This window comes from Pelodiscus sinensis, chromosome 19, assembly GCF_052426305.1.
Source record: "Pelodiscus sinensis isolate ZL-2025 chromosome 19, ASM5242630v1, whole genome shotgun sequence".
NCBI classification, from domain to species: Eukaryota; Metazoa; Chordata; order Testudines; family Trionychidae; genus Pelodiscus; species Pelodiscus sinensis.
The window spans coordinates 9,666,338-9,692,963 of NC_143070.1; the positions used below are offsets into that span (position 1 = coordinate 9,666,338).

Below are 26,626 nucleotides of genomic sequence, written 5' to 3' on the forward strand. Positions count from 1 at the left end.
CCACAGGGCTGCCAGGGCCTCCCTGGTGAGGGAGTCCAATGCGATAGCTGCCTCCTGGTCCATGAACAGCAGGGCACTGGCCTGCAGCATGAGCTGCACGCACTTGCACAGCTCCAACAGGGGCCCGAGCAGGCACATGGCCACCCACGGCTCCATGGCAGACAGAGCAGGGCAGAAGACAGAAAACGCAGGAAAAAGCAGTTGGGGGCCAAAGGGTGGTGTCCCCAAAAGGTAGAGAGCAACCACCAAACCTGCTAAGGGTGTCAGTCCCTGGCAGAGGTCCCAACGCTGGGGAGCAGGAAACCAACGGTTGTCCGGTGAGACCCCTTTAAGTACGTGTCTGGATGGAGCTCCGCCCCCACCCCCGGAAAGGTCTGGCGGCCTTTTGCCCTCTTCAAAATGGCTCTGGTGTTCTGCTTTTCCGGAAAAGCACGCCGCCAATGTAGACGCGCTTTTCCGGAAAAGCGCATTGTTATAACAATAACTCCGGGACCAATGTAGATGCTCTTTTTCCAGAAATACTTATAACAGAAAAATGTTACATTTTAAGCATTTCCGGAAAAGGGTGCCAGTGTAGACATAGCCAGGGTGTATTGGGACAGAGGTCACCTTGGCGTGGCACTCTGGGAGACAGGGGGTTTCAGCATGTGGAACTCTGAAGGGTCAGCTTGACACTGAGGGTATGTTTACACTACAGCACTAATTCAAACTAACTTAATTGGAACTAAGCTAATTCGAACTAGTGCATCTAGATCTAAAAATTAGTTCGAATTAGCGTTTTGCTAATTCAAACTAGCATGTCCACATTGAGTGGACACTGAACTGAAGTTAAGGCTGGCCGGAAGCAGTGCCGGCAGGGCATCAGGTTAGGACTTAGAGCGTGGAGTTGCTGTCTCAGGCTAGCCGAGGGCTGTGCTTAAAAAACCCGACCCCCATCCCGGACAGACAGTTCTCAGGGTTTCCTGCTTGCAAAGCAGTCCTGGCTTGGAGTGCCCTGAGTGCCCACACTCGGCACATCACAGCACTCGGCCATCAGCCCAGCTGCACTTGCCGCAAGCTGCCATCTGGAGGGGGACACTCGGGGGTTGCAGAAGCTTCCACCCTGAGGAGCCCGCAGAGCCACCCCAGTCCTCCCCATCAGGGGCTGGTACCCCATTCCTCCCTCACCTCCTTCCACTTATCCCTCCCTAGCCCCCCTTCTTGAAGTACAAAAAAAGGACACGTGTGTTCAAAAATAGAAACTCTCTTTATTTAACAAAACTCAGGGAGACTGGGAAAAGGAGGTGGGAGAGGGGAAGAGAGAGGGTGGGAGAGGGAAGGGCAACTAAAATGATCAGGGGTTTGGCTATTAGGCAGGGGGTAGGAATGGTGTCCCTGGCCTCTGTTTGTGGAAGGCTGGAAATGGATGGCAGGAGACAAATGGCTTGGTCGTTGTCTTCGGTCCATCCCCTCCAGGGTCCCTAAGGTTGGCCGCTGCCGGCAGAAAGGCTACTGGGCTAGATGGACTTTTGGTCTGACCCAGTACGGCCATTCTTATGTTTTTATGTTCTAAGCTCAGGGTCGGGGTCTCACTCGACCTTGATTTTCATGCAAACCTGCTCCTGGGTGGCCAGGCTGGCAGCTATCCTGCCCTAGACAGCCACTTTCCTGTGCCTAGTGCAGAGGTCGTGGACGTTGGAGGCTTCCCTCCAAACCTGGATGAGGTCCACCATGTCCGCACTAGACCAGGCGGGCGCCCACCTCTTGCAACCCCGGGCAGGCTCCTGGGAGCCGCCAGCCTGGTCCTGGGAAGAGGCGGAGGGCTGGGTGGCAGCGGGTGGCTGGCTCGTGCCGTGCCAGGTGCAGGGTCTGCTGGCTGGGTGCTGGCAGGCTTGCACCTGGTACGGGCACCGTAGTCAGACCGTGCCCCTTTAAGGGATCCGGGGCTGGGAGGGGGGCAGACGAGTTTCCCTGGTGGTGCCCAGAGTGGCCACCAGGGCAAGCTAGGGAGGGCTAGCCTCCCACTAGTTTGAATTAAGTGGCTACACAGCCCTTAATTCCAACTACTTAATTCGAACTAGGCGTTAGTCCTAGTAGAATGAGGTTTACCTAGCTCGAATTAAGTGCTCCGCTAGTTCGAATTAAGTTCGAACTAGCGGTTGGTATGTGTAGCGCCTATCAAAGTTAATTCGAACTAACGTTTGTTAGTTCGAATTAACTTTGTAGTGTAGACATACCTCAAGGGACTAGGAAGGGAGTTACACACCTCAGGCAGGGCCTAGAAACGCGCCCCCCAGGAAAGTGCCTAAGCACCCCAAGATTGTGTCTAGACTACATGGCTCCATCGATGGAGCCATGTAGTGTCTAGACTAGAGTTTTGTCGACAAAAGTGGACTTTTGTCAACAAAACTATACCTGCGTCCACACTACCGCTGAGTTTTGTCAACATAACGTCGACAGAACTCAGCAGTAAACCTCATTTTACGAGGAATAACACCTTCTGTCGACAGAGTTTCTGTCGACAGAAGGTGTTATTGAATGGAAACTGTCCTTTGCGTCTAGACTACCATGTCAACAAAGCAGCTTGCTTTGTCGACAGAACTCAATGTAGTCTGGACGCGCTTTGTCGACAGAAGCCTGTAGTCTAGACGTACCCATAGATTAGACAGATCGGCAAAGGGATCTGGGAAAGGCAAAGGGAAATGAAGCCATGATTTAAATAATCGCGGCTTCATTTAAATTTAAATGGCTGCCACACTCTGTCAACCAGCTGCTGATCAGCTGTTTGTCGGCAGATCGGGGCAGTCTGGATGCTCCCACACCAACCTGAAAGCCCTTTGTCGACCTCCCCCTTATGCCTCGTGGGATGAGGTTTACCGGGGAGGTCGACAAAGGGCTTTAAGGTCGACAGGGGAGCATCCAGACTGCCCCGACCTGCCAACAAACAGCTGATCGGCAGAGTGCGGCAGCCATTTAAATTTAAATCGTGGCTTCATTTCACTTTGCCAAATAAACAAATCTACATGGTTCCGTCAACGGAGCCATGTAGTCTAGACGTACCCCAAGATTGGGGCACTGGACGGGCCTCTGATTTGGTCCCATTCTTTGTCCTGATTTTATCACCTCCCCTCTGGCTGTGCCAATGGACCCAGATCTCTGCAAATCACCTCCTGCTGCTGCAGAGCCTCCAGCTTCTCCCCAACCCTGATGGGTTAATTCTGAGTCCTTCCACAGCCTGGCTGTTAGTTCTGTCCCTGCCCAGCCCCCACCTCTGCTCCTCCTGCTGCTCCAGGGAGGGGGAGGAGATTTCAGGAACCATAGAGATGAGCAACCAGGGGCTGGAGAGAGAGGAGTCCTCCAAGGTCACACAGACTGGGGGGGGTGAGGCTAGAGAGGCTGGTTTCAGGGACACAGTTGGAGCTCGATGTTTGTGCCCCACCCCACACAGATCCAGGGTCGGATTCTCTCCCCAGGGAGGGAGCCCGGCGGGAAAGTGAAGATCGGGGCCTCAGTTCCAGCATCGATAAATGTCACCTGCCCCTGGTCACAGTCCAGACAAACCCGGATCCTGCTGGGGGGGCTCATGCGCAAAGGGGTCGCAGGGTCAGTGAGAGCCTGTAACTGATCGCCCCACTGCTCCACAGCCCAGACCCCCTCCTCGGCGCTCAGGCTGATCCATCCCTTTCTGCTCATAGACTCTCTGGCCACCCCCACAACCCATCGGCCATCCCCCACCTCCACCTCCCAGTAATGTCTCCCTGAGGTGAAGCCCTCACGGCCCAGCACACAGGGCTCAGTGTCAAATCTCTCCAGGGTGTCGGGAAGTGGCTGCCGTGTCTTTGTCCATCTCACACGTTTCCCATCCTCCGACAGGATGAGTTCGGGATGAGCCGTGCCTGGATCCAGAGTCACGTTGGCTGGGGGAGAATCAGAGTGTGAGGGGCAGAGCTCGGCCCTGGGGGGTCGATGGCGTCAGGGACAGAATCTGCCCCAGCTGGGCAGTGACTCAGGGACTCTCCTGCCTCCAGGGGCACCCGGCTCTGAGTGGGGAGCAGCCCCTGAGGTCTCAGCCCAGTGCAGGGAAGAGTCACACCTGTAGCTGCGCTGGGCCAGCCAGGGAGCAAGGACGTCACTTGAGACAGATCTGGGATTCAGGTTCTTTCATGTTCTGCTGCACATCTCTCCAGGAGAAACCCAGAGACCCAGGGGCCATGGGCGGTAAGGCACTGAGCTCCCTCTACTCCTGCTCGTTGACACAGCTCACCGCTGCCTGCAGTTCCCATCTCCAACTTGCCTTTCCAGGCAGGAGAGACTCTCTCTGTGGGGAGAGACCAGGTGCCCCTATCCCTGCACCTGGCCTGAGTGAGAGCAAGGGACATGTCGGGGGAAAAGGAGCTGGAGGGAGAGCCAGCAGAGGGGCAGGGAGGGGGGGATCCCCGACCAACCCGTATTGGAGGAGGAGATGGGGAGGGACAGGTCCAGGACAGCAGCAAGAGAAGGTTCAAGGGAGCTGATGTGTGAGACTGGAACCAGCAACGCAACTGCCAGTTGCCTCCCACCAGCCCTCAAGTCCGTCTACCTACCCCCACACCCACTGCCTCCCCACTAGCCCCATTCCACTCCTGCTTGCTGCTCTCCCCACCCACCCGTTCCTACCAGGCACTGCCAGCCCTCCGGCCCCCTCCACATGCTGCCCCCTCTCTAAGTCTGCTGGCTCCTTCCCCATCCTGATATGCCTCCCTCTGTGCACTCCCCTGACTTTCCCACTGAGTACAAGGGGAGGTTGGGGGAAGAGGTGAGCAGGAACAACTGGGGAGCTGGTGGGTAGGAGGAGAGCTCTCTTGGACCTGTGCAGCCAGGCTGGGCATGTGCCCAGGAAGCTCTGTTAGTCGCACAGCCCAGGAGGCAGAGGAAGGACAGTGCCTGGAATCTGGACTCAGGGCTGCATGTCAGGCCGTGGCTGCACAACCTGCCTTCATCCCCTGCTGTGAAATCTGCCTGTGAGCTCTGCCCTGGATAACGAAGTCTCCTCCTCAGTCACCATCAGAAGCAAATTGTTCTGGCAGCAGTTGGCATTGGGACACTGGCAGACTCTGAACTTTACTTACCTTCTAGTAGAGGTGGCGCAGCACTTCCCAGCCCTGAAACCAACAGGGGATCAGAGTTGAGAGCTCCTCTGAACAAGGGCAATAGCGGAGGTCAGGGTGGTGTAGAGGGAGGCCACTCGCTGGGATTCAAATCAAGGGATCCTTGTTGAGAGCTTTGTCTGCTCTCGGGCACTGGGTTAGAACTGGATGTGATTGTGCCCAGTGCTGGACAGGGGACATGGCCTTGTTCTTTCTGTCTCTTAGAAAGGTCAGGCTTTTGAGAACTGAAATGAGCACTGAGCCCTGGCCCAGCCCTTTGCCCACCTGCCCTCCCAGAGCTTCAGCCTTCGGGGTCCCAGTGCATGCAGAGAACCCTTTTAGTCCCCCAAAGCAGTCCTGCTGCTCCCACCAGCCATTGTGCCTTTCCCCGTCGGCACAGAGCTGCCCCACCCCGAGGGGCTAGAGCACAGAGGCTCTGCCTGAGAAGGGCAGTCCCAGGGCAGGGGGGCTTCTGGGACTGATTCCACAGGAGCTGTAGTTACCTGGGCAGACGATGTTTCTTCTCCAGGCTGAAACCAAACACAGGAGGAAGGGTGAGAACTCAGCTACCAAAGGCAGATGTGCTGGGGCTCTGGGATGAGGAGCAGCCGTCTAACGCTGAACTCAGGCGAGAGCCACATGACTCAGGAATAAGGGCCTATTTTGCAGCGCTAGATAAGTCCTTTGCCCCTCGTTCCATCGAATGTGCCCAGCCCCCCTTTGGGGAAGAGACACAAAGGTCCAACCCTCTCAGCCCCCTCACTGGTTCAGGGGACCAGGTAGCACCAGTGTCTAAAGCAGGCATTACAGAGTCAATTTGCCTTCGGGCCAGTGCCAGGCCTCACACCCTCCTAGTGGCCAGTGGGCACCCCCATGTGAGGGCTTGGGGAGGATTGGAGGGGGTCTCCATGCATCTGCTGGCCCTGCCTGTCCGTCTCCATGCTGCCCCATAAATTCCCCTGAGGGAAGGACTTGAGGGAAGGGAGAGGGCAGAGCAAGGACGAGAAGAGGCAGGATGGGGCAGAGCAGGGACTGGACTTGGAGTGGTGGGGGGAGAATACTGACACCCAGGGCTGCAGGGACTCGTGCCAGCATCCGGGGAGTGTCCAGACTAAGGCCTTGGCTCTAACCTGCAAGGCAGTGACAGAATCCAGCCCCGAAGAGCATGTTTGCCTTAAGGGGCCCAGGAGTGAGGATTCTCTCAGATCAGGGGCTGGGTCTCAGACTGCTTCTGTCTGGAATTGCTCAGGGGAGCCTCCTGGTATTGGCCCCAGAGCTTGTTGCTGTACCCCCCCAAACCCCCCCACTCAGCAACAGGGCGACAAATTGATCGACCCAGGGATCGTTTCAATGCCATGGAAAAGGCTGCATGTGAGGAAAAGGGAACTTACCAAGTTCTCTCTGGAGCTCCCCTAGGGAAGAAGGAAGGAGAAACATACACACACTAATTAAGTGCCCCTCTCACAGGACAGATGAAACCTCAGCCTCCCACCAGGCAGCCTGCCTCTCCCAACCCCACTGATCCACGTTGTGAGCAGGGCAGCTCCAGAGGTGTGGGGAGAAGAGTACATTAGCCAACCCACGGGCAGGGCAAGGAACACCCATGAAGCCCCATGAGATGGCTACACAGCAACTGACCATTCACAACTGGCCTGTGTCAGCTGACACAGGCTCACGGGACATGGGCTGGGAGCTATAAAACTGGGGCATGAGCTCTGGGACCCTGCAAATCCTGTTGCCAGGGCTCAGCTGTGCATGTGCAACTGCTGTGTAGCTCTAACCTCAGTAACCTCTAAACTCGCCTTGAGGGGGCGACTGTAACCTCTACACGGCCCCTACATGGACTCCACAATGTCCTCTCCCTGGCTCTGGTGGGCTGGCACTTGGGGTGTGACCACAGTGAGGGTATGTCTACACTACAAAGTTAATTCGAACTAACAGCCTTTAGTTCAAATTAACTTTCATAGCGTCTGTACATGCAAACCGCTAGTTGGAACTTCCTGTAGTCAGCTGCTGGTCAGTTTCAGCAGCGGCTGACTTGGGGACGCCTGGGGCAGAGCAGCTGGGGTGCTGCTGCGTTGGTCCAGTAGCGCGGAGGAGCGGCGCTGCAGGACCAACCCGGCAGCGCCCCAGCTGCTCTACCCGAGGCATCGAGAAAAGCCTGGTCTGCTGGGGGGGGGGGGGGGCGCACTAGCTGCACCCCCACCCCAGCAGACCAGGGAGACGCGAGCGGCGGGACCGCCGAGACTCACTGCAGTCCCGCCGCCTGCATCCTCTGCAGCTTTGCTCTGCGTCTCCCTGGTCTGCTGGGGGACCCTCCCCCCCCCCCCCCAGCAGACCAGGGAGACACAGAACAAAGCCACGGTGGACCCGGGCGGCGGATTGGGGCGCGTCTGGGCGGCTTTGCTCTGCGTCTCCCCGGTCTGCTGGGAGAGGTCCCCCAGCAGACCAGGGAGAAGCCGCCCAGACGCAGTCCCGCCGCCCGGGTCCTCCGCAGCTTTGCTTTGTGGCTCCCTGGTCTGCTGGGGGACTTCCCCCAGCAGACCAGGGAGCCGCGGAGCAAAGCCGCGGTGGACCCAGGCGGTGGGACCGCGGCGCTTCTGGGCGGCTTTGCTCCGCATCTCCCTGGTCTGCTGGGGGACGTCCCCCCAGCAGACTAGGGAGACGCAGAGCAGCTTTTCTCGCCGCAGAGGATGCGGGCGGTGGGACCCCAGCGTGTTTGGGCAGTCCGCCGCCCGCATCCTCCGGGGCGAGAAAAGCCTCGTTCGTAAGCGCAGAACCTCTGTGAGACTCTGGGGTTCCCGTGAGCATCCTCCCCACCACTCCAATTCTTGCATGGCCACAAAGCTCCTGGGCTCCCACCTGAGTCCCCAGGGCTCCCACCTGCCCCCACCCAAGCCCCGCAAGGCAGCGCAGCTCTTGCATGCCGCCACCTCTTCCCTACCCAAGCCCTCCCGGCTCCCATGTGCTTCTCAGTCATGGTGCTTCTCACTTGACCAAATTGTTGCAATGACAAAGGCTGTTCTCTCCTAAGTCCCTCATTCCCAGCCCCACCACAGAGCACGGCTTTAAATGAAAATAAAATCCCGCACAAATCATTTCAGTTAAAGACCTAACTAAGCAAGGCTGGGGAAATCTTCTAGTCCATGAAACAGCACAACAACGCACAGAAAAGGCTGCAATGGGAAAAATCAAACTTACCAATTGTGCGAAGATGTTTCTCTAGGAAATATAATAGACACAGATACAAACACAAATTATTGAAGAATATTTTCAGTTACTGCAAATTAAAAGGGGTGTTTTCATTGTTTGAATCCCTAAAACCAGGGTTATAAACAAACCTCTATTTTCTATGGGTAACGGTTTCATATTTACCCCGGCAAAACTGATCAGATTTGCTCTCATCCCAATTTCTTATTTAATACCAAATGAAATCACACACTGGTTCTTTAAAAAGAACAACGCACAGTCTTAATGCTGATCAACTCTGTGCCAGATACTGAGCTGTGAGGCTGAGTCTCATTCTGATTTATGTTTCCATTTAAAGGGGCTGCCTACCCCTGTTTCCTCTACTCACCCACCCACCACTCAGGGATATGCAGCCCCGCCTGGCCCCTGGGAAGAGCGAGTTGAGAATTAGCACCCCTGGCCTCTCCCAGCCCTCTCCACTCAGACCAGTGAGAGGAAGGTGTTGGGCTGGCCAGAGGCCGCAGCTGGACGGATCTCTCCCCTCCAGCTGCTGGGGAAGGTGCTCTCTCCCCTCTGGCTGCTGGAGTGTCGGGCTTGGCCAAGGCCACTGTGGGCCCAGCCCTCTCCCTCTGACTGGGAGTGGAAGCCACGCAGCCCAACCCCCACCATGCAGCTCCAACGCACCTCCTGGCCCCAGACCACCAGTGACACAGCACATGTCCTGTGCATCCCTTCCCCCACCCAAACCTCTATAAGGCAATGGAGCTCCCACATGTGTCCTCCTGGCCACCTCAGTTCTCGCAACGCCACGCAGCACCTGGCCCCTCCCCACACCCAAACCCCAGGGCTCCCACATATCCCCAACACCCCCTGCCTGAGCCTACCCAGCTCTTAACACACCCCTTCCCCACATGAGCCCTTGCAAAGGTGTGTGGCTCCTGCATGACCCCCACCCAGGTCCTCACGTGTAAAAAGGACATTTGAAACTTACCCACTTCTCCAGTAAGCTTCCCTGAAAAGTACAGAAAGAAACATCAGTGATTATCAGCCCCTTGCTCCATTAAACAGTTTTAGAAGCTACATCCTATAGTGACATAATCCATTAGGAAAGATGTCAGCTTTAATTGGATATTGAGCAGATTTCCCTTCTGGATGAAGTTCACCTGGACCTATGCAGGTGAGTCTGAGTTCATAGAATCCCAGGGCTGGCAGAGACCTCAGGAGGGATCGAGTCCAGCCCCCTGCCCAACGCAGGACCAAGCCCAACTCAAATATCCCAGCCAGAGCTTTGTCAAGCCGGGATTTAAACACCTCTAGGGATGGAAATTCCACAGCTTCCCTAGGTGACCCATTCCAGTGCTTCACCACCCTTCTAGGGAAATAGTTTTTCACAATCTCCAGCCTTGACTTCCCCCACTGCAACTTGACACCATTGCTCCTAATTCTGCCATCTACTACAACAGAGAACAGCCTCTCTCCATCCTCGTCAGAAACCCCACATAGGGAGTTGGAGGCTGCTCTCAACTCCCCCCTCACTCTTCTCTTCTGCAGACTAAGCAAACCCAAATCCCTCAGCCTCTCCTCGTAGGTCACGTGCTCCAGCCCCCAAATCATTTTGGTCGCCCTCCCCGGCCCCTCTCTAGTACATCCCCAGCCTTTCTGTAGTGGGGGGCCCAGAACTGGATGCAATACTCCAGATGTGGTCTCACCCACACTGAATAAGGGTTATGTGAGTATGGGGTTACTTTTATTACCTAACTGAGGAACAAATGTGTTTATTTACTGATTTACCACAAAGGCCTATCTCTAGGGTCTAGCTCTGTATTGCTGGGATGAGCTACACTAATAGCAAAAGAGGTGGGTAATACAGAAATGATAGCCTGAGCCCACCCAACTCTTGCACACTCCCCTCCACCACACAAGTCTTTGCAAGGGTGTGTGGCTCCCGCATGACTCCTACCTAGGCCTCTGATTGGAAAAAGGCCATTTGAAACTTACCCACTTCTCCAGTAAGCCTCTCTGAAAAGTATAGAAAGAAATGTAAGTGATTATCAGCCCCTTGCTCCATTAAACAGTGTTAGAAGATGACATCCTGTAGTTACACACTCCATTAGGAAAGATGTCGGCTTTCTTTGGACATTCAGCAGATTCCCCTTCTGGATGAATTTCACCTGGGCCTGTGCAGGTGAGTCTGAGTTCATTGAATTCTAGGGCTGGCAAAAACCGATTTACCACAGGGGCCTATCTCTAGGGCCTAACTCTGTATTGCTGGGGTGAGCCACACTAATAGCAAAAGAGATGGGTAATACAGAAATGATAGTCCAGGCCTAAAGCCTAGGACTAGACATAGACAGTGTTAATCCTCTGAGAACTTGCCGGGGCAGGAGAAGAAGGAGGTTGCAGAAAACAGATGGGATTTGCTATAATCAGATTCTCTTGTTCAGTTCTATTTCCCCAGTTCTATTTCTCCTGTTCTACCCCCTCCGCACACGCCCTTCTGCCATCCCCCACTATGGATAAACTCTCCCTCTGATACTCACCTTTCATTGTAAACAGTGAGGGCAATCAGAGAAACTAATACAAATACGGGCAGTTGTGTAACTTGGGCAAAAATTGCATTTGTGGCCCAGCCCTCTCCCTCTGGCCGGAAGGGAGAGGGAGGAGAAGGGACGCAGCGCGAACCCTCTCCCTCTGGCAGGGACTGGGGTCCAAGGGAGGGAGCACGGTGCCCTGCCCTCGCCCTCTGCCAGGGAAGGAAGGGGAACAGAGGGGACGGGGCACCCAACCTCTCCCTCTGGTTGGGAGTGGAGAGGCCATGCAGCTCTGGCTCCCCTCCAGAGCTGCAAAAAGGCTGTGCGGCTCCAATTCAGGCCCTGCCCCCGGACCACCGGTGACGCTGCACATCTTCTGCGTGCCCTTCCCCCACCGGAACCTCCGTGAGGATCTGGGGCTCTGGAGCGAGTCCTCCCCACCACCCCAGTCCTCGCACATCCACACGGCTCCTGGGCCCCTCCCCAATCCTGAGTCCCCAGGGCTCCCACCTGCCCCCACCTGAGCCTCGCAAGGCAGCGCAGCTCTTGCATGCCCCCACCACTTCCCTACCCGAGCCCTCCCAGCTCCCATGTGCTTCACAGCCATGGTGCTTCTCACTTGACCAAACTGTTGCAATAACAAAGGCTGTTCTCTCCCAGGGCAGCCTACAAACTAAGCCCCACATCCCTTCCCCACCACAGAGAACGGCTTTAAATTTTTTAAGTTAAGGACCTGAACAAGGCTGGGTAAATCTTCTAGTCAATGAAACAGCACAACAGTGCACAGAAAACCCCCCATGGCCGCTGGGGGTTTGGGCTTGGCCAAGGCCATTGTGGGCCCAACCCTCTCCCTCTGAGTGAGTGGAAGCCACGCAGCTCCAGCCCCCAGACAACCGGTGATGCTCCACATAGCCTGTGCACCCCCTACCCCACCCAAACCTCCGCGAGGCTCTGGAGCTCCTGCACGTGTCCTTCCTGTCACCCCAGTCCTCACAAGGCCACGCAGCACCTGAGCCCCTCCCCGCACCTAAGCCCCCAGGGCTCCCAAGTGTCCCTACCACCCCTGCCTGAGCCCACCCAACTCTTGCACACTCCCCTCCACCACACAAGTCTTTGCAAGGGTGTGTGGCTCCCGCATGACTCCTACCTAGGCCTCTGATTGGAAAAAGGCCATTTGAAACTTACCCACTTCTCCAGTAAGCCTCTCTGAAAAGTATAGAAAGAAATGTAAGTGATTATCAGCCCCTTGCTCCATTAAACAGTGTTAGAAGATGACATCCTGTAGTTACACACTCCATTAGGAAAGATGTCGGCTTTCTTTGGACATTCAGCAGATTCCCCTTCTGGATGAATTTCACCTGGGCCTGTGCAGGTGAGTCTGAGTTCATTGAATTCTAGGGCTGGCAAAAACCGATTTACCACAGGGGCCTATCTCTAGGGCCTAACTCTGTATTGCTGGGGTGAGCCACACTAATAGCAAAAGAGATGGGTAATACAGAAATGATAGTCCAGGCCTAAAGCCTAGGACTAGACATAGACAGTGTTAATCCTCTGAGAACTTGCCGGGGCAGGAGAAGAAGGAGGTTGCAGAAAACAGATGGGATTTGCTATAATCAGATTCTCTTGTTCAGTTCTATTTCCCCAGTTCTATTTCTCCTGTTCTACCCCCTCCGCACACGCCCTTCTGCCATCCCCCACTATGGATAAACTCTCCCTCTGATACTCACCTTTCATTGTAAACAGTGAGGGCAATCAGAGAAACTAATACAAATACGGGCAGTTGTGTAACTTGGGCAAAAATTGCATTTGTGGCCCAGCCCTCTCCCTCTGGCCGGAAGGGAGAGGGAGGAGAAGGGACGCAGCGCGAACCCTCTCCCTCTGGCAGGGACTGGGGTCCAAGGGAGGGAGCACGGTGCCCTGCCCTCGCCCTCTGCCAGGGAAGGAAGGGGAACAGAGGGGACGGGGCACCCAACCTCTCCCTCTGGTTGGGAGTGGAGAGGCCATGCAGCTCTGGCTCCCCTCCAGAGCTGCAAAAAGGCTGTGCGGCTCCAATTCAGGCCCTGCCCCCGGACCACCGGTGACGCTGCACATCTTCTGCGTGCCCTTCCCCCACCGGAACCTCCGTGAGGATCTGGGGCTCTGGAGCGAGTCCTCCCCACCACCCCAGTCCTCGCACATCCACACGGCTCCTGGGCCCCTCCCCAATCCTGAGTCCCCAGGGCTCCCACCTGCCCCCACCTGAGCCTCGCAAGGCAGCGCAGCTCTTGCATGCCCCCACCACTTCCCTACCCGAGCCCTCCCAGCTCCCATGTGCTTCACAGCCATGGTGCTTCTCACTTGACCAAACTGTTGCAATAACAAAGGCTGTTCTCTCCCAGGGCAGCCTACAAACTAAGCCCCACATCCCTTCCCCACCACAGAGAACGGCTTTAAATTTTTTAAGTTAAGGACCTGAACAAGGCTGGGTAAATCTTCTAGTCAATGAAACAGCACAACAGTGCACAGAAAACCCCCCATGGCCGCTGGGGGTTTGGGCTTGGCCAAGGCCATTGTGGGCCCAACCCTCTCCCTCTGAGTGAGTGGAAGCCACGCAGCTCCAGCCCCCAGACAACCGGTGATGCTCCACATAGCCTGTGCACCCCCTACCCCACCCAAACCTCCGCGAGGCTCTGGAGCTCCTGCACGTGTCCTTCCTGTCACCCCAGTCCTCACAAGGCCACGCAGCACCTGAGCCCCTCCCCGCACCTAAGCCCCCAGGGCTCCCAAGTGTCCCTACCACCCCTGCCTGAGCCCACCCAGCTCTTGCACACACCCCTCCCCCACACAAGTCTTTGCAAGGGTGTGCGGTTCCCACATGACTCCCACCTAGGCCTCTGATTGGAAAAAGGCCATTTGAAACTTACCCACTTCTCCAGTAAGCCTCTCTGAAAAGTATAGAAAGAAATGTAAGTGATTATCAGCCCCTTGCTCCATTAAACAGTGTTAGAAGATGACATCCTGTAGTTACACACTCCATTAGGAAAGATGTCAGCTTCCTTTGGACATTCAGCAGATTCCCCTTCTGGATGAATTTCACCTGGGCCTGTGCAGGTGAGTCTGAGTTCATTGAATTCTAGGGCTGGCAAAAACCAATTTACCACAGGGGCCTATCTCTAGGGCCTAACTCTGTATTGCTGGGGTGAGCCACACTAATAGCAAAAGAGATGGGTAATACAGAAATGATAGTCCAGGCCTAAAGCCTAGGACTAGACATAGACAGTGTTAATCCTCTGAGAACTTGCCGGGGCAGGAGAAGAAGGAGGTTGCAGAAAACAGATGGGATTTGCTATAATCAGATTCTCTTGTTCAGTTCTATTTCCCCAGTTCTATTTCTCCTGTTCTACCCCCTCCGCACACGCCCTTCTGCCATCCCCCACTATGGATAAACTCTCCCTCTGATACTCACCTTTCATTGTAAACAGTGAGGGCAATCAGAGAAACTAATACAAATACGGGCAGTTGTGTAACTTGGGCAAAAATTGCATTTGTGGCCCAGCCCTCTCCCTCTGGCCGGAAGGGAGAGGGAGGAGAAGGGACGCAGCGCGAACCCTCTCCCTCTGGCAGGGACTGGGGTCCAAGGGAGGGAGCACGGTGCCCTGCCCTCGCCCTCTGCCAGGGAAGGAAGGGGAACAGAGGGGACGGGGCACCCAACCTCTCCCTCTGGTTGGGAGTGGAGAGGCCACGCAGCTCTGGCTCCCCTCCAGAGCTGCAAAAAGGCTGTGCGGCTCCAATGCAGGCCCTGCCCCCGGACCACCGGTGACGCTGCACATCTTCTGCGTGCCCTTCCCCCACCGGAACCTCCGTGAGGATCTGGGGCTCTGGAGCGAGTCCTCCCCACCACCCCAGTCCTCGCACATCCACACGGCTCCTGGGCCCCTCCCCAATCCTGAGTCCCCAGGGCTCCCACCTGCCCCCACCTGAGCCTCGCAAGGCAGCGCAGCTCTTGCATGCCCCCACCACTTCCCTACCCGAGCCCTCCCAGCTCCCATGTGCTTCACAGCCATGGTGCTTCTCACTTGACCAAACTGTTGCAATAACAAAGGCTGTTCTCTCCCAGGGCAGCCTACAAACTAAGCCCCACATCCCTTCCCCACCACAGAGAACGGCTTTAAATTTTTTAAGTTAAGGACCTGAACAAGGCTGGGTAAATCTTCTAGTCAATGAAACAGCACAACAGTGCACAGAAAACCCCCCATGGCCGCTGGGGGTTTGGGCTTGGCCAAGGCCATTGTGGGCCCAACCCTCTCCCTCTGAGTGAGTGGAAGCCACGCAGCTCCAGCCCCCAGACAACCGGTGATGCTCCACATAGCCTGTGCACCCCCTACCCCACCCAAACCTCCGCGAGGCTCTGGAGCTCCTGCACGTGTCCTTCCTGTCACCCCAGTCCTCACAAGGCCACGCAGCACCTGAGCCCCTCCCCGCACCTAAGCCCCCAGGGCTCCCAAGTGTCCCTACCACCCCTGCCTGAGCCCACCCAGCTCTTGCACACACCCCTCCCCCACACAAGTCTTTGCAAGGGTGTGCGGTTCCCACATGACTCCCACCTAGGCCTCTGATTGGAAAAAGGCCATTTGAAACTTACCCACTTCTCCAGTAAGCCTCTCTGAAAAGTATAGAAAGAAATGTAAATGATTATCAGCCCCTGGCTCCATTAAACAGTGTTAGAAGATGACATCCTGTAGTTACACACTCCATTAGGAAAGATGTCAGCTTCCTTTGGACATTCAGCAGATTCCCCTTCTGGATGAATTTCACCTGGGCCTGTGCAGGTGAGTCTGAGTTCATTGAATTCTAGGGCTGGCAAAAACCAATTTACCACAGGGGCCTATCTCTAGGGCCTAACTCTGTATTGCTGGGGTGAGCCACACTAATAGCAAAAGAGATGGGTAATACAGAAATGATAGTCCAGGCCTAAAGCCTAGGACTAGACATAGACAGTGTTAATCCTCTGAGAACTTGCCGGGGCAGGAGAAGAAGGAGGTTGCAGAAAACAGATGGATTTGCTATAATCAGATTCTCTCGTTCAGTTCTATTTTCCCAGACTCCACTCTTCTGTACTACACCCTCCACACACACCCATCTGCCATCCCCCACTGTCGATAAACTCTCCCTCTGATACTCACCTTTCATTGTAAACAGTGATGCCAATCAGAGAAACCAGTAACAATATGGGCAGTTGTGTAACTTGGGCAAAAATTGTTTTGTGGCCAGGTCCTCTCCCTCTGGCCAGGAAGGAGGTGGAGTGTAGAGGGCGCAGCTCCGAGCCCTCTCCCTCTGGCAGGGATTGGGGGAGGACACACAGCTCCGGCTCCCGCCAGCGAGGGAAAAGGCTGTGAAGTTCCAATGCACCCTCTATCTGCGGACCACTGGTGACACCACACATGTCCTGCGCACCCCTCCCCCACCGAAACTTCCACGAGGCTTTGGGGCTCCCTCGGACATCCTCCCCACCATTCCAATCCTTGAATGGCCACACAACTCCTGGGCTCCTCCCTACACCCAAGTTCCCAAGACTCCCACCTGCCCCCACCTCCCTCCGCCTGAGCCCACTTAGCTCTTGCACACACCCCTCACCTCCACAAGCCCTTGTAAGGGTGTGTGGCTCCTGCACAACCCCTCCCGAGCCCCTGAGTGGAAAAATGCCATTTGAAACTTACCCACTTCTCCAGAAAGTTTCACTAAAAAGTATAGAAATAAAGGTCAAAGATTATCAGCCCCTTGCTCTATAAAACAGGGTTAGAAGATATCCTATAGTTACACAATCCATTCAGAAAGATGTCGGTTTTAATTGGACATTCAGCAGATATCCCCTCTGAATAACTTTCTCCTGGGCCTGTATGACTGGATCTGAGTTCATAGAATCTCAGGGCTGGAAGAGACCTCAAGAGGGATCAGATCCAGCCCCCTGCTCAAAACAGGACCAACCCCGACTCAATCACCCAGCCATGCCTTTCTCAAGCTTAAACTTAAGCTTAAACACCTCTAGGAATGGAGATTCCACCCCCTCCCTAGGGAACCCATCCCAGTGCTTTACCACCCTCCTCAGGAAATTGTTTTTCACAATATCCAAACTAGACCTCCCCCACTGCAACTTGAGACCACTGCTCCTTGTTCTGCCATCTGCCACTACTGAGAACAGCCTCTCTCCAGACTCTTTGGAACCTGCTTCAGGGAGTTGAAGGCTGCTCTCAAATCCCCCCTCTTCTCATCTGCAGACTAAACAAGCCCAAATCCCTCAGCCTTTCTTCCCAGGGCATGGGCTCCAGACCCTGAATCATTTTTCTCACCCTCTGCTGGCCCCTCTCCAATGCATCCACAGTCTTTGTGTAGTGGGGGACCCAGAACTGGACACAATACTGCAGACGTGGCCTCATCAACACTGAATAAGAGCTATGTGAGTATGGAGTTATTTTTATTACCTAACTGAGGAACAAATGTGTTTATTTACTGATTTACCACAGGGGCCTATCTCTAGGGCCTATCCCTGTATTGCTGGGGTGAGCTACACTTTAACATCAAAGAGATGGGGACTACAGACATGATAGCCCAGGCCTAAATCCTAGGACCATAAGAACATAGGAACATAAGAACGGCCGTACTGGGTCAGACCAAAGGTCCTTCTAGCCCAGCATCCTGTCTGCTGACAGTGGCCAGCACCAGGTGCCCCAGAGAGGGTGGACCGAAGACAATGATCAAGTGATTTGTCTCCTGCCATCTCTCTCCAGCCTCTGACAAACAGAGGCCAAGGACACCATTTTATTCCCTGGCTAATAGCCTTTTATGGGCCTAACCTCCATGAAATTATCTAGCTTCTCTTTAAACTCTATTAGGGTATGTCTACACTACCACCCTAGTTCGAACTAGGGTGGTTAATGTAGACAACCGGAGTTGCAAATGAAGCCCGGGATTTAAATTTCCTGGGTTTCATTTGCATCTTGCCGGGCGCCACCATTTTTAAATCCCCGCTAGTTCGGACTCCATGCCCGCGGCTACACGCGGCATGGAGTAAGTAGTTCGGATTAGGCTTCCTATTCTGAACTACCGTTACTCCTCGTGGAACGAGGTGGAACGAAGTGTACCGGTAGTTCAGAATAGGAAGCCTAATCCAAACTACGTACTCCATGCCACGTGTAGCCACGGGCACGGAGTCCGAACTAGCGGGGATTTAAAAATGGCGGTGCCCGGCAAGATGCAAATGAAGTCCGGGAAATTTAAATCTTGGGCTTCATTTGCAACTTCGGTTGCCTACATTAACCATCCTAGTTCGAACTAGGGTGGTAGTGTAGACGTACCCACATAGTCCTAGCCTTCACAGCCTCCTCTGGCAAGGAGTTCCACAGGTTGACTACACGCTGTGTGAAGAAGAACTTTCTTTTCTTAGTTTTAAACCTGCTACCCATTAATTTCATTTGGTGTCCTCTAGTTCTTCTATTTAGGGAACTAATAAATAACTTTTCTTTATCAGCCCTCTCCACACTACCGGAGACAGATAGTGGAAACCACCTGAGAATTAGCAGGGCTGGGAGGGGAAGGACCTTACAAAAAACAGATGGATTTGCTATGATCAGATTCTCTTGTTCAGTTCTATTTCCCCAGACTCCGCTCTCCTATTCTAACCCCCTCCACACACCCACTCCTGCCATCCCCCACTGTGGATAAATTCTCCCTCTGATACTCACCTTTCATTGTAAACAGTGAGGGCAATCAGAGACACCAATAACAATACGGGCAGTTGTGTAACTTAGTCAACATTGCATGTGTGGCCCAGCCCTCTCCCTCTGGCCAAGAGAGGGAGAAGAGGAGGGGACGCAGTGCCGAGCCCTCTCCCTCTGGCAGAGACTGGGGTTCAGGGGAGGGGGCATGGTGCCCAGCCCTCTTTCTCTGGCTGGGAAAGAAGGGGAGGGGAAGGGATGGGGCACCCAGCCCTCTCCCTCTGGCTTGGAGGGGGGAGGCCATGGAGCTTCGGCTCCCCCACAATGAGGGGAAAGGCTGTGCGGCTTCAATGCACGCCCTGCCCCCGGACCACCGGTGACGCCTCACACGTCTCACCGGAACCTCTGCAAGGCTCTGGGGCTCTCGAGCGAGTCCTCCCCGCCACCTCAGTCCTCGCACATCCACACAGCTCCTGGGCCCCTCCCCACACCTGAGTCCCCAAGGTTCCCACCTGCCCCCACCCAAGCCCCGCAAGGCAGCGCAGCTCTTGCATGCCGCCACCACTTCCGTACCTGAGCCTTTCCGGCTCCCATGTGCTTCTCAGCCATGGTGCTTCTCACTTGACCAAATTGTTGCAATGACAAAGGCTGTTCTCTCCTAAATCTCTCATTCCCAGCCCTACCACAGAGCATGGCTTTAAATGGAAAAAAATCCCACACAAATTATTTCAGTTAAGGACGTAAGCAAAGCTGGGGAAATCTTCTAGTCTGAAACAGCGCAACAATGCACAGAAAAGGCGGCAATGGGAAAAATCAAACTTACCAGTGTTGCTAATATGTTTCCCTAGTGAAATAAAATAAAGGCACAGATGCAAACACAAATTATTGAAGAATATTTTCAGTTACTGCAGATTAAAAAGGGTGTTTTCATTGTAGGAATCCCTAACACCTGGGTTATAAACAAGCCTCTATTTTCCATGGGTAACTGTTTCATATTTACTCCGGAAAAACTGATCAGATTTGCCCTCATCCCAATTTCTTATTTAATACCAAATGAAATCACACATGGTTCCCTTAATAAGAACAACGCACAGTCTTAATGCTGATCAACTCTGTGCCAGATACTGAGCTGTGAGGCTGAGTCTCATTCTGACTTATGTTTCCATTTAAAGGGGCTGCCTACCCTTGCTCGCTACACTCGCCCACCTGCCTCTCAGCAAAAGGCAGCCTCTCCTGGCCCTGGGAAGAGCCAGGTTGGGACATAGCAGCCCTGGCCTGTCCCAGTCCTCTCCAGTCTGGCCAGCGAGAGAAGGGTGTTGGGCTGGACCGAGGCTGCGGCCAGCTGGCTCTCCCCTCCCGCCACTTGGGATGGTGGGGTAGGGTTGGGACTGATTGAGGCTGGCCCAACTCTCCCCCTTGTGGCCGCTGGGGGTTTGGTCTTGGCCAAGGCCATTGTGGGCCGAGCCCTCTCCCTGAGTCGGAGGGGAAGCCACACAGCTCCAGCCCCAGCCAGACAGCTCCAATGCAACTCCTGCCCCCAGCCCACCCATGACTCCGCACATGTCCTGTGCATCCCCTCCCCCACCCAAACCTCCACGAGGCTCTGGAGCTCCTGCACGTGTCCTCCCCACCACCCCAGTCCTCACAAGGCCACACGGCACCTGGGCCCCTCCCCGCACCAAAGCCCCCAGGGCTCCCACGTGTCTTCACATCCCTCTGCCTGAACCCACCCAGCTCTTACACACACTGCTCCCCCGCACGAGCCCTTGCAAGGGTGTACGGCTCCCGCATAACTCCTACCCAGACCCCTGAGTGGAAAAAGGCCATTTGAAACTTACCCACTTCTCCAGTAAATTTCCCTGAAACATACAGAAATAAAGATCAATGATTATCAGCCCCTTGCTCTATTAAACAGTGTTTGAAGACAACATCCTATAGTGACACAATCCATTAGGAAAGATGTCAGATTTTTTTGGACATTTAGCAGATATCTCCTCTGGAGCAAGTTCACCTGGACCTGGACAGGTAGGTTGGAGTTCACAGAATCCCAGGGCTGACAGGAGTCATCAGGTCCAGGCCCCTGCCCAAAGCAGGACCAATTCCAACTGAATCATCCCATCCAAGGCTTTGTCCAGCTGGGACTTAAACACCTCTAGGAATGGAGATTCCACCACCTCCCTAGGGAACCCATCTCAGTGCTTCCCCACCCTCTTCTAGAAATCGTTTTTCACAATATCCAACCTAGACCTCCCCCACTGTGTTTTGAGACCATTGCTTTTCATTCTGCCGTCTACTACTACTGAGAACAGCCTCTCTTCAGTCTCTTCAGAGACCCTCCTCAAGGAATTGAAGGCCGCTATCAAATCCCCCCTCACTCTTCTCTTTTGCAGACTAAGCAAACCCAAATCCCTCAGCCTTTCCTCATAGGTCATGTGCTCCAGCCCCAAATCATTTTGGTTGCCCTCTGCTAGTTCCTCTCCAGTGAGCTCACATCTTTTCTACAGTGGGGGCCCAGAACTGGATGCAATACTCCAGATGTGACCTCATCAACACTGAATAAGAGCTATGTGAGTATGGGGTTATTTTTATTACCTAACTGAGGAACAAATATGTTTATTTACCGATTTACCACGGGGCCTATCTCTAGGGCCTTTCTCTGTACTGCTGGGGTGAGCTATACTTTAATAGCAAAAGAGATGTGTAGTACAGGTATGAGAGACCAGGCCTAAGCCTAGGATTGGAGACAGACAGTGGTAACCCCCCGTGAGTACTAGCTGGGGTGGAAGAGGAAGGACATCGCAGAAAACAGATGGATTTGCAATGATCAGATTCTCTTGTTCAGTTCTATTTCCTCAGACTCCGCTCTCCTGTTCTACCCCCTTCTACACACCACCTTCTGCCATCCCCCACTGTCGATAAACTCTCCCTCTGATACTCATCTTTTTCATTTAAATAGATAAACAGTGAGGCCAATGCTGCAAACCAAACCACTGGGATCATACTCAGAGCCACCATCCATGAATCTGTTAGTTTTCAAGGTGCCACCAGACTCTTTTTTTTGAAACAGACTAACCTGACTGCTTTTAAAAGGACCTTTACTAGTTTTCCAAATACACTGGGAAGGAGGAGGGTTTAGGTGAAAGAAAGAGCCTGAAGCAGGGGCCTGGTGCCTGAATCAAAGGTAGCAAGAGTTATACTCTGAGTAACAGACAGGTCATGTGAAAAGCAGATGTTTGCCTGGATGCCAGTGTCTGTCAGCACTAGAGCCGCTAGCACTGATAAAAGCCCATGACATGTGTAAATATGTTTCACCAGGACAGCAGAAGGACACCCCAACATAGCACATGATAGTATAGTTTGAAACAACAGGAGTGAGAGCACAACAAGGGGTGGTGAGCGAGGATGCTTTGGAGGAAAGTCCAAGGGGACGTACCAAATGCGTCATTAATGCACAAGATGATATGTTCAATGTGTATCATAGATTTTTTGTCTCCACCTATAAATGTTGGGCTACCTTGATTTAACTCCTTGTCCGGCCTAGGGGTCAACAGTAAAATCCATATGGTTGACTGAGCGCAGTCCACCGTTCTGAACACAAACGCGTAGGGCATCGGAGGCCACCTGGCTACCAATGACTGTTAATGTTCTTCGTTTGTCAATAAACCTGACTCGAGTGCCTTCATATTTTATCTGAGTCTGTGGTTTTTGGTATCAGAGGGGTAAGCCATGTTAGTCTGGATCTGCAAAAGCAACAAGGAGTCCTGTGGCACCTTTTAGACTAACAGATGTATTGGAGCATAAGCATTAGTGGGCAAAGACCCACTTCATCTGAGGAAGAATGAATCTTACAAAGAGGGTCTTTGCCCACGAAAGCTTATGCTCCAATAAATCTGTTTGTCTGCTGTGGTCTTTAGCGGTTCTTATGAAGTCTATTGCATTAGCTACCTGAATGGAGCTGGCACAATATGAGGGAGCGTAGGAAAACACACGCAGTCAAACGCTGATCATCACTAACAGAGCAGGAGACTTGCCAGAATGCTACATCACTGTTCTGACCTCCTACAAGGGAATAAATGAATGGGTGGGTGGGAGTGGGCAGGGTTTTGGCTGCACTGTTTGGCCTGTTCTACACTAGGACTTTACATTGGCTTTAGCACCACAGTCAGTTTTTAAGTGATGCATCCACACTACCAAGCCTATTGTGTCACCCTGAGGGTCTGCTAAAGTCTATTTCACCAGTCGTAGGGCTATTCCTGATCTTGCATGGTCAAAGTGATGCTGCTGTAGTTGCAGCATTTGTTGAAATTTGACGCTATTGGCCTCTGAGAGGTCTCCCGCAGAAGTCTGCTCTGAGCGCTCTGGCCACAATTTCCACCTCTACTGCTCTCCCATTGAGCTCAGCAAAGTCCCAGAAACAGTAGAATGGCCTGTCCCATATGGCCAGTTCCCAGGGGTGCAGAGGAGCACCAGCCTGGAGTGTCCAGAAGATCTTGGAGCTCATTGAGGTGGGGGGAGATGAAGCCATCTTGAATGAGCTTAGAACCAGCAGGAACACTGAGATTTACAGCAGGATTGCAACCTGCCTGGTGGCTAAAAGGAAGTTACTCATCCAGGGATGACCCATCACCAACAGTGGAGCACACATGGGGACATCGCCCAAAGAAGAACCCAAATCCCTTTGTGGGCCTGGGCTTGTAGAAATGAGGGTATGTCTACACTAGCCCCGTAGATCGATCTAGGAAGGCTAATGAAGCATACCGAAATTGCAAATCAAGCCCGGGATTTAAAAATCCCGGGCTTGATTTGCATGTTCCCAGCCAGTCACCATTTTAGAAATTGACTAGCCCAGAGTAACTGCCCACGTCTACACGTGGCAGTGAAACAGGAGTCTGATTTAAAGCCCTAACTCAAATTAGCTGGTATTCCTCCTGCAATGACGTTTACCAGTTAATTTGAATTAGGGGCTTTAAATCGGATTCCCGTTTCACTGCCGCATGTAGACGTGGGCAGTTACTCCGGGCTAGTCAATTTCTAAAAATGGCGACCGGCCAAGAACATGCAAATCAAGCGCGGGATATTTAAATCCCAGGCTTGATTTGCAATTTTGGTCGCCCTCCTTAGCCTCCCCTGATCAATCTAGGGGGCTAGTGCAGACATACTCTTAGACTAGTTCCACTAATTTCAACAGAGTTATTTTGATTTATACTCACAGATCATCTGACCTAAGAGATCATTTCTAGACAAACCTCCCTTTTTTTCTCTTGCAGGTGAGGTTTGGTCATTACTCTCTGATGTGCAACGTCTCATAAGTAGGCCTGGCTTACACTAGACCTGGAGGGTTGGCTTATGCCAAGCCTTGGTGGCGGTCACACTGTGAGAGGCTGACGAGAAGAAATGCTTCTGTAAGGGGACTGTTAGCCCCTTACTAAAACTCTATGGGAGTTTTTTGATTTGCCAGCTCCCAGTATCAAAAGGGGAAGGGTCCATGAGACTGACAGACCCCAGAGACAATGGAAAGCAGCCAACACTCCAGCTAAGCCTGATTGACAAGTTGGACAGGCCAGTGAGAAAAGCAAGAGGCCAGGCCCCGTCCTCCCTGTGAGCTGGGATTGTTCAGGGTCTCTCTGAGCAAGGAGAGAGCTGAGAGACTGCTAAGAGGAGTGTAAGCTGTGCTGAGGGGCAGTTTTGCAGCAGCAGAGCCAGGCACACACAGCTCAAGGAGTGCAGACCCTGTGTTGAGCAGCAGACTGGCAGTGCTCAGAGAGCCAGAAGGAACAGAGAAGCAACGCAAGGAGCTGGAGACTGGCCAAGCAGCACAGCCTGCAGCTGGATGTGGTGAGCAGCTGGGAACTGCAAAGTGTGGGGAGAGGCTCTGGACTGGGAGAGGGGTCTGGCCACTTAGAGCTTGAGTCCGTGTGGTCACTGCCAGAGCAAGCGTGTACAGCCTGCAGCTCCCCCCTCCCCCCCCCCGCAGCACATCCAGGGCCTCTAAGGGGCCTCTAAGGAAGAGACTGTGGACTGTCCTTACACTCTGCAGGCCGCTGTTTTGATGTCCCTGTGCTACAGAGCAGGACTGTGTGTTCTCATTTAACCATTCTCATTTTTTCTTATTCTTTTCTCTTTAATCAGTTGTTGTTTAATAAATTGTATTTGCTTTGAACCGTATGAAGCGATCACTGGGCCAAGAAGGCCTGCAGTGTAAAGAGAGCACCTCGGAGTGGGGGCACCCTAACTCCTGCCCCTAGAGACTACAAGGTCGGGGATTAAGCCCCAGGAAACCTGGGCCCAGCCTTGTTGGGGTTTTCAGGACTCTGCTTCTCAGGAGAGTGGAGGGGGAGCCCTCAGGATCAGGGAGGCCATGGGGTAAAGAAAGTGGGAGCGGGGACTCAGATCCTTTCGCTGGTCCATTTCACCAGGGTGGTATAGAAGCCAGGAATGTTCCCCACAATAGTGGGACCATTCCCCCGCTTACACTTCCATCAGTTTCCCTTAGTTCTCACAAAAGGAAGAGCACCTGGAGCCCTCAGCATTCGATTTATGCATCTATACTAAACCCTCTAAATCAAAGACCAGAAGATCAACCTCCAGAGCGTCAAGTGCCTGGTAAGCACAGATGTGTCCTTACGCTCCCCCTGTTTTAAAAAATGTGAATAGCAAATCTTCCAAAAGAACCAGGAAACACCATCCCCACCCCCTCCTCCACACTGCTACAAGGACATGAGCATGTGCAAAAATACCATGAATGGAAAGAGGGAGAAGGAGACTCACCAAATGGCTCTGAGTGCTTCTTCTCATCAGAGGACACATTTATTTACGTAGCTCATTGGCTGTTCCTCAGGGAGCAATAGTGCAGCACAAGAGTGCACGGCACTTGATTAGCAAAAAAATATTTTTTAAGTATAGAAATCAGGCTTGGCAGCGCCATGTGGGAAGGTGTAGCAAAAATGTATATTTAATATTGATTATAAGATTATAAGTATGAGCATAATGATTTGATGTAATGACTTGCTCATAAGTTCTCTTTCTCTATCTCTCATAATTAGATAATGTTACTGTAAGGCCTTGCTCCCTGTTAGTATTGCAAATTAAGTTGTACTGCTAGTAATTATTTGTCTTTAGAAAGTATATGCTAATCGCTTCTCTGCTGACTTCTTAATAAACACGGTGTGTTGCTTTCTCCCCTGAAAAAGATTCTGCGTGCTTCTTATAACAAAGGGAGACCAGAAACAGACAGGAGTGACCCCAGAGAATGGGGAGAGGGAAGACGGAGCAGGATGCAGATACCTGCTGTGATCTGGCTCTCTGGTTCGGCTCCACTGCCTAATTGTCTTCTCCTTCCAATCCCATCGCTCCCTGCATGTCCGTAAGTGCCAACCACCCAGCTGGCTGCACTTGAGACAAGCCTGTGTCTGGCACAACTCACCCACCCAAGGGAGTGAGGGGGAATGAAACCTCCATAGTCCCAGGCTTGGGCTCCTTGGTGTTGTATTGGGAGGGGGTGGCCCAGCTGGTGCAATAGACACCATTGCAAAGGTGGGTGGGGATGGCCCAGAGCAGCAGACCAAGCTTTTCACTCCATCCTCCAGCACTGCCGTCAGATTGTGGGGAGGCGTCCCCTGAGCTTGCCGGAGCTAAAGAGCCCACGGACAAATGAGGAACCTCAGTGGCATTTCCATCTCTATGCTGCTGGGGGTGGGGCAATTTAAGCTCCCATCAGGCCAGGCCAAGTGTCAAATCTGTCCCTGTGCGCACTACCTTGAAGAAAATCTCTAGTGAATGTCCCTGCATTTCCTGCTCCAACATTTACCTTTGATTTTGAAGAGCAAAAGGGCAAAGGAACCTAGCAAAACCACCAGGGCCACTCCCAAAGACACCATCCAGGGATTCACCTTAGGGAACATGGGATCTGAAAAACACAAACCCAGAGACACCCACATTACTCAGTAAGCAGGGACCCAGCTCTGATGACTCCATCATGTGTAAGGCAACCCCCGTGGGACCGGTCTGACACAAAGGAGAGAATGTGGCCCCATTGGCACTGCACCAAACACCACAAACCAACCAAGAGAGCCATCACATTTGCACATTGGTGTATGAGTGAGCCTGGCTT

At 53.3% G+C, this 26,626-nt stretch overlaps 1 protein-coding gene across 3 annotated transcripts in view; it reads right to left on the reverse strand.

The window, feature by feature from the left end:
* Positions 1-1,232: 1,232 nt before the first annotated feature.
* The window catches only part of LOC102453157 (butyrophilin subfamily 1 member A1-like), a 35,579-nt gene continuing 10,185 nt past the window's right edge, over positions 1,233-26,626 (reverse strand). Inside the window, exons 5-17 of one of the 3 annotated variants that reach the window (XM_089770479.1) lie at positions 26,324-26,422; positions 20,355-20,375; positions 19,340-19,360; positions 16,522-16,542; positions 15,447-15,467; positions 13,729-13,749; positions 12,011-12,031; positions 9,286-9,306; positions 8,307-8,327; positions 6,497-6,517; positions 5,609-5,635; positions 5,088-5,120; positions 1,233-3,896 (exon numbers count right to left, since the gene is read on the reverse strand). In XM_089770479.1, coding sequence (XP_089626605.1) covers positions 3,382-3,896; positions 5,088-5,120; positions 5,609-5,635; positions 6,497-6,517; positions 8,307-8,327; positions 9,286-9,306; positions 12,011-12,031; positions 13,729-13,749; positions 15,447-15,467; positions 16,522-16,542; positions 19,340-19,360; positions 20,355-20,375; positions 26,324-26,422 — 863 coding nt within the window. In that variant the 3' untranslated portion in view covers positions 1,233-3,381. The remainder of the gene's footprint in view (positions 3,897-5,087; positions 5,121-5,608; positions 5,636-6,496; positions 6,518-8,306; positions 8,328-9,285; positions 9,307-12,010; positions 12,032-13,728; positions 13,750-15,446; positions 15,468-16,521; positions 16,543-19,339; positions 19,361-20,354; positions 20,376-26,323; positions 26,423-26,626) is intronic. The other 2 variants (XM_089770481.1, XM_089770480.1) reach the window with 2 other exon arrangements.